This window comes from Bison bison, unplaced genomic scaffold, assembly GCF_000754665.1.
Source record: "Bison bison bison isolate TAMUID 2011002044 unplaced genomic scaffold, Bison_UMD1.0 scf7180017864440, whole genome shotgun sequence".
Lineage (NCBI taxonomy): Eukaryota > Metazoa > Chordata > Mammalia > Artiodactyla > Bovidae > Bison > Bison bison.
In genome coordinates this window covers 837,601-845,444 of record NW_011495002.1, presented here as the reverse complement: position 1 = coordinate 845,444, position 7,844 = coordinate 837,601, and the positions used below count along the sequence as shown (strand labels likewise).

At 48.7% G+C, this 7,844-nt stretch overlaps 1 protein-coding gene across 1 annotated transcript in view; it reads right to left on the bottom strand.

Moving 5' to 3' along the window:
- The window catches only part of TRIO (trio Rho guanine nucleotide exchange factor), a 359,748-nt gene that overhangs the window by 156,396 nt on the left and 195,508 nt on the right, over nucleotides 1-7,844 (bottom strand). Inside the window, exon 12 of the mRNA XM_010858807.1 lies at nucleotides 4,018-4,120. Within this exon, the coding sequence (XP_010857109.1) occupies nucleotides 4,018-4,120 (103 nt within the window). The remainder of the gene's footprint in view (nucleotides 1-4,017; nucleotides 4,121-7,844) is intronic.

The window sequence follows — 7,844 nt, the reverse complement described above, 5'->3', positions numbered from 1 at the left end:
GGGTGGGCAGCGACTCTGCCGGTCCCTCCCGACAGAGCCACGCGCAAGAGGAAATGGAAAAGACCCACCGATGGCAGAACCTCTGCTAAATGGAACCGGCATCCTTCCACGTGCCTTCTGACTCTTATTTAGCACACAGATGGCTTTACTTTTAGCCAGAGCATTACAAATAGCATTATTGCTATTAAGCTGCAGTTCAGACAGGGGGGCTCTACATCCCTCAGAAAAGAAGGAAGCACCCAGAGTGGTGCAATCAACCCATCTCCACACCCGGCAGGAGATTCGGATGCGACTGTGCCAGGTTCCCGCTCCCAGCCCAGGCCACGGCCAACCTGGCCACAGCTCACGAGAGGCGTGCAGGCTGCAAACGCGTGGTCACCGTCATGGCCAGGACCACCAACAAGGTGTCCATGGACCCAGGCGGGTAAAGATAACTCTGGACAAGAGTGGCTCCCAGACTGGCGGGGACACAGTATCTTGCCCGCTCCCAGGAAGCCTACTGCCTCCTCCAAATCCCTGGTCAGTGAGCAGCAAAGACAATTAATTAAATGGAGCAGGCCCTGGTGGCTTGGAAGTGGTTTGTGTGTGCAGAGAAAATGCTCCCTGCTTCCCCGGGGATGGAACAGTCACCTCCGGCGTCTTGTGCTAAGTTGCTTCAGTCGTGTCCGACTCTTTGCCCCTTAGGACTGTAGCCCACCAGGCTCCTCTGTCCATGGGGTTCTCTAGGCAAGAACACTGGAGAGGGTTGCTGTGCCCTCCTTCAGGGGACCTTTCTGACCCAGGGAGGGATAGAACCTGAGTCTCTTACGTCTCCTGAACTGGCTGGCAGGCGGGTTTTATACCACTAGCACCGCCTGGGTGGCTAGAGGTAGGTGTCTTATGAGTCCCTTACAGATGGCTGTCTGGGTGGCGGGGAGAGGCTTGCCCCTACCCTGCCCTGCCACGTAGGCCTCTTGGCAGAGAGAGCACCACAGCTTTACTGAGGCCTCACTGACACACAAGAAACCGCAGAAGTTTAAAATACAGGAAGTTTGCTACATACGAATGAGTTCTGCTCTGAGAACATGCTCGTACGTCCAATTTGTTTCTAAGTCCAACAAAGTTAGCCTAGGTACCGAACTAACACAACCAGCTATACAGCCCTGTACTGTAAAAGGTTTGTAATACTTTTCACACAAATAATTAAAAAAGAACACATTTTAATCTTGAAGTACAGTACCACGGAAGGTACGGTGGTAACAGTTCAATAGCTGGTACACGGGCTGGCATCGAGTGAACAGGCAAGAAGAGTCACTGACCGGGGGAGGGAGAGGAGGTGGGAGACGGTAGAGCTGAAGGATCGTCAGCAATGGGAGACGGAGGACCCGCTGCAACGTCACTCACACCTCACGCTGATGGAACGCACACACGCCATCTTTGAAAGTTCCAAACTTGGAGGTTCGCGTGCAGGGGACTTAGTATATACAGGTTTGCACGTAGGGCACTTACTCTATACGGTTTGATGAGCTCTGACACATGCAGGTCCGTGTGAAGGGCAATGTGGCTGCGACACGGGTGCTCCCTGACCCCGAGAATCTTCCCGAGGCCCTGGGGACCCCTCCTCCCTCTCTGCTCCCCCTTCCCGGACAGCCACCAGCCTGCCTTCTGCCACTACAGACTAGCTTCCATTTTCTAAAATTCTATTCACAGGATCACCTTGTAGGTACTCATTTTTTTGGTCTGGCTTTTATCAGCATCATTGAGACTTTATCCATACCACTGTGTGTATCAACAGGGCTTTCCTTTTCATTATTGAGCTGTATTCCATTCTGTGCTGATGACGCACCTTATCGGCTTAGATGGTGATGACATCTGGGCTGTTTCCAGCGTGCGGCACCCTGGTGTCTGCCTCTGCAGGCACCTGCACTTCCCTTTCTTGGAGGTACATGACCAGGCGTGGAATGGCTGGATCACATGGTAGGTGTGGGCCAAACTGTTTTCCAAAGTGCCTCATTTCGCATCTACCCGCTGCAGTATGCGAGCGCTCCAGTCCTGCCACACCCTCAACCGATACCTGACGTGGTTGGTCTTTTTAATTGGAGACATTCGAAATGAGTGGGTTCTCATTACAGCTTAATTAGCCATTCCCTAATGACGAGTGAAGGCAAGTCCAAGCTAACCTTGTAAGAGTTCTTTTGTTGCTAAACACGCATTTAGTTCAAAACAGAGCACTGGCAGTTGGCTCTTTAATAGGCCAACTAAATTTAAAAATAAGGGGAGTGCTGGCAAAGGACTTACTTTTAGTCAAGTACTTGGGGCCACAAAGAGTTTATTTTACTAAAAATGTTAAAATGTCAACTTGTGTCATATTATTTACTCATTTTCGTAAGATAGCAAATTTCATACAATCCAAGGATTTTAATTAAAGGCATTTCAGAGAGAGGCTGGTCCAACACTATGATCTTACAGATTAAAGAAGAGAGGCCCCAGGGTGATAAAGTAACCTGCACACATGGGCACACCTATTAGCAGTGCCACCTCAGGAGCAAAACCAGTCGAGTGTCAGGAAGGAGGCCCCCAGACCCGGTGACACTTCACATTAATATTGTATTTCAACATGAAAAAAGCCGTTCATCGACAGACCAAATATGGACTGATTTTCTGCACCATCTATAAAGAATAACATACTCTAGTTTTCTTTTCCCTCTAAATTCTCACGAACATGGTTGCTGTTCAGTTCAGTTGAGGCGTTCAGTCATGTCCGACTCTTTGTGACCCCATGAATTGCAGCACACCAGGCCTCCCTGTCCATCACCAACTCCTGGAGTTCACTCAAACTCATGTCCATCGAGTTGGTGATGCCATCCAGCCATCTCATCCTCTGTCGTCCCCTTCTCTTCCTGCCCCCAATCCTTCCCAGCATCAGAGTCTTTTCCAATGAGTCAACTCTTCGAATGAGGTGGTCAAAGTATTGGTGTTTCAGCTTCAGTATCAGTCCTTCCAAAGAACACCCAGGACTGATCTCCTTTAGGATGATGGTGGGATCTCCCTGCAGTCCAAGGGACTCTCAACTTGAGTCCAAGACTCAAGGAGTCTTCTCCAACACCACAGTTCAAAAGCATCAATTCTTTGGCGCTCAGCTTTCTTTACAGTCCAACTCTTACATCCATGCATGACCACTGGAAAAACCATAGCCTTGACTAGATGGACCTTTGGTGGCAAAGTAATGTCTCTGCTTTTGAATATGCTATCCAGGTTGGTCATAACTTTCCTTCGAAGGAGTAAGCATCTTTTAATTTCATGGTTGCTGTAGTTATAAATAATAGGAAGGATGAAAGCACTATGACCAGAAGAAATCTCTTAATTTGCTTTAATATTTCCCATGAAAAACCTTTTATGGGAAGGTGATGACTTCACAATATATACAAGAATTAACTGATTATGATGTATACCTGAAACTAGTATGTGTCAGTTATATCTCAACAGAAAAGTGTTATAGCCACAAATAATTTATAAAAACACTTTTCTCATAATATTGAATAACAATTATGTGTGGGTCCTGAAGCCAGATTGTCTTGAGTTCCAATCCTGACTTAACATTTCCCAGAGTGTGACTTGGGCAACTTAACCTGGATCTATGTCTTGGAGCTCTCATCCATAAAATGAACATGGTAATAACAATGCCTCCCTCAGGGAGTTACTGAGAAAATTCAACAAGATGATATATATTTCTTCAAAATAAGTCAATGTTAGCCACTATTATAGTTTTATTCTTACAAGAAAAATTCTGATGATAAGAATCAGTTTTTGAAAGCGTTCTATGGATATTTTTCAAAACACGCCCCAGTTCCAACCAGCTGTTCAAAATAGGTCACTTATTCTCGTAAATTTAACACTGCACCACATTTAAATCTTTTGACCTCCCCAAACTCCAACACTTTAGCCACCTGACATGAAGAGCTGACCCACTGGAAAAGACCCTGATGCTGGGAAAGACTGACAGCAATCCGGAAAGAACCCAGTTTATTCCCTCGACACCCTGGACCTCTCGACACGCATCCAGGGTGGAGGGTCCACGCCGTCCAGCCGGCTGTGGGGCCAGTGAAGGGCCCAGGTGTGGAGTAGACCACCAGGGTCCATCCTGGGTTCACACAGTTGAAAAGGGAAAAATAACCGAGGTAGAAGGACAGGCTACACATAAATCCACAATTGAAACGCCCAAAGATCCTTTACCGTTTTAGAATTCGTCTCTCTGGGCCTACAGGAAATTCGTTTTGGAGGACAAAGTCTCAGAGAGAGGTAATTTCTGATGCCAGTTGATGATGAACTGAGACGTATCATAATAATACAACATGATTCAGGCAAAGTCTATTTTTAAGGTTTCAAAGTGGTACCTATGATGCCTAAAATAACCTCTGAATAAAGGAATGAGAAAGAGTCTCTAGGATACCTGTGGAACTTTCCACCACAGATTTCCTAAGGGGGAAAAAAACTGCATTTCTGTACATGCTGCTAATTTACAGTAAAAAAATAAACCTCTGCCCCACAGTGCGAGAGGAGCTGTAGTCTACCCAAGTTCTCAGCAGTCGGAGTCTGCTTCTAAGAGAACCTTGTCTGCAGCCAGCGGATGGCCAGGCAGCCAGAGTGAGGCAATGCTGCCCTCTAGAGGCAACTCTGAGTTATCGATGCAGAGAACGTCAACCCCGCCCAGAATGGGGTTGCAGGGGTTACAGACATGGATCGCAGGCCAGGTTCAGGAAGACAGGTGGGGGTTTTGGGAGAAAACCAAGTGCTAAGATGCGAGACAGCCTGGTCCTGGGTCCAGCATCCAGCTGGGTCGGACCCCCGTGTGCCGCCTACTCCAGCCCCTTCCCCACACCCTGCATGCTGTGCTGGGTGAAGCCTAAAGAAGGGACGAAGGTTCTGCTGGGAAGAAGTTCCTGAAAAAGCCCCTTCTTCATTAGCGAAGCTCCTAGAAGCGCTCACTGGGGTGTGGAGCCCAGGCAAGGACTGAGTCTCTAACTGGGTCAGTGAGCAGGTCAGATGCAAGCCCTGAGACTTGGGGGCTGCTCCACCTGCAGCCTCGCCCAGGTGAAGGCTACAAGCCTGGGCCATCTGGAGGATCAGAGGAGGGTCCTTATCCCCTAGGCGACCTTGGGCAAGTCCTTGGCCTTCTCTGCCTTCAGTTTCCTCCTCTAAGAAATGGGAACGTTTCACCACGTATGCCTCCCCTAACAGGCAAAGCCAGTTTGGGAATCGAGAGAAAAGACCACAAAGGCGTGGCAGAGCTCAACCCCCACAAGCACCTCGGGAACAGAAGCCGCCACCACTGGTGCCCACATCCCTGCTTGTTTGTAACCATCATTCAGGTTCCAGTGGGAATGGGTGGGGTGCAGGGCCCGTGTGGGAACCGTAAGGGCCAGCAGCAGAAGTGGGCGGTTTCAATGCCAATTTACAGGCGGAATTGCAGAGGGTGCCTGCCACACACAGAAAACACGATTCTGTTTCTGGCAGAGGAAGCCTGAATCAAAGCGGAACTCTTCCAGCTACAAGCAGCATGTTCCTCAGTCTGAAATGAGCAATGGGGTCTTTTGGGGGCACATGCCTGTCACCTGACTGAGGAGGAAGGGTTTCAGGAGCACCTGGTTATTCTTGTAAGTGTTAGTTGCAGTCTGACTCTGCAACCCCATGCACTGTAGCCCACCAGGCTCCTCTGTCCATGGGATTTTCCAGGCAAGAACACGGGAGGGGTTGGGTTGCCATTTCATTCCCCAGGGGATCTTATTAGTTCCCCGACCAGGGATCGAACCCACATCTCCTGCACTGGAAGGTGGGCAGTGGACCGCCGGGGAAGTCGCCTGCCTGTTCCGAGTCAAAGCAGACTCATAAATTAAAACCCATGAATGACATTTCTGTGACACATCTGGACTTATGCTTGCTGGGATCTTCTCAGAACCTATTTTCTTATCTGACATATCTGGCATATCTGGCAGACCCTGGTCTAGACTTTGATAAGCCTGTCCTCCGCACCAACCCACCCACTCGCAGGCTTCATGCGCGGGCAGAGGTCTACAGGGCAAATATCCTCCAGCCCCGCTGAGGTCATCCACTAACCGGCCCCCCACTGCCAGCCTCACCAGCCAGGGCTTTTAATACAGCCACGATGATTTCTGCTTCAGCACCAAGCCTGTCCTGGCTTTATGGCAACCTGCCCATTTTCAAGATAAATCGCTCTCAACACAACAAAGCAAGTTTTCAGGCTGGCTGGGTTTGGATGCGTAATCTCTCCAGATGTGCCAGATAGACATAGAAGTTCTGACTAGGTTAGTGGAGTCAGGTTAAAGATGCGGTGACCGCAGTGTCTGCTCCCCTATAAATGTGACACCAGGGATTAAAACCATCTGTCTGTGGGGCACGGGGTCCACCTGGATGACTGGTCTCCAGCTCCTATATCCCCTTCATCAACAAGCTGATTCGATTATGGGCCTGGGTTGGAAATGACTTCCTTATTCACATGCCGGGTGTGAATTACGAAAGAAAGGTTACAAACCCTTTCTTCCTGGCAAGGTCTCCTCGGAGATCGGTTTGGGAGGATAAGGACAGTCTTGACCGCGTGTTAACTGACACTCTCAACCGATTCTTTTTCACAGTCATTCAGCCCACATTGTTCTGTCTTGTGTACAAATTGAATGTCGAATGCTTGGTCAAATGCTCACTGATCCCACCGTATTGCTGTTGCTGTTTAGTTGCTAAGTTGTGTCCGACTCTTTGCAACCACATGGACTGCAGCCCACCAGGCTCCTCCCTCCACGGGATTCTCCAGGCAAGAGTACTGGAGTGGGTTGCCATTTCCTTCTCCAGGGGATCTTCCCGATCCTGGGATTGAACCTGGGTCTCCCACTTTGCAGGCAGATGCTTTACCATCTGAGCCACTATGCCCTGAGAGAGAACCCAGCTTTAAACCACTCTCTAACAAAAATAATGTTTTAACATGAATTACACTAAACTGAAATGGCAACCCACTCCAGTACTCTTGCCTGGAGAATCCCAGGGACGGGGAGCCTGGTGGGCTGCCGTCTATAGGGTCGCACAGAGTCGGACACGACTGAAGCGACTTAGCAGCAGCAGCAGCAGCACACTAAACTGAAAAAAGAATTTTCCTTTTAGATAATAACATCCCTCTTTCCCAACTGGCCAAAACCCAAAGGTTTTCCACATATTTGTTTGGTGGAAAAAAAAAAATTCACTTATTTTGCAGCTTTGGCTGGAAACAAAAGTAGTGAGTGATGTAAACAAAGAAAGCCACATGTGCCAACGTGACGGAGCCAGGAGCAAAAGTTGTCTGGAGCCGCTTCCTCTGCCCTGGGCACTGCCCTGGACGCGGTGCTGGAGGTGAGCACCCGGCAAGGTTCTGACGGCTGACCTGAAGGGTCAGAGTGAGGCACCAACTCTGAGAAAGGGCGGCAGAGGCAGATCAAGCAGTTTCTGTTGCTCAAAGATGAGTAAGGGAGCTATCAGGGTTATACCCTGTAAATGATTAAATCATTTGTCAAGTAACAAGGCAGGGACGAGGAAAAACACGGACGTTTACTGGCAGCTAGCACCTGGAGTGTATATGGCCCATAACCCTCAGAGACGCTGTTACTCCCAGTTCTGCAGAGAGAGCTGGGGTACCACGGAGCAGTCTGCCCCACGTCACTCGGCCAGCTAAGTCAGGGAATGTGCCACTCTTAATATACTTTCTTCATTATTTTAATAAAGATTATATTTTTACAGAAGGAAGTCAGAAATGATTAGAATTACTTTGGGAGATAGTCCTACCCAGGGGAAGACCACCTATTTAAAAAAAAAAAAAAAAAAAAAAA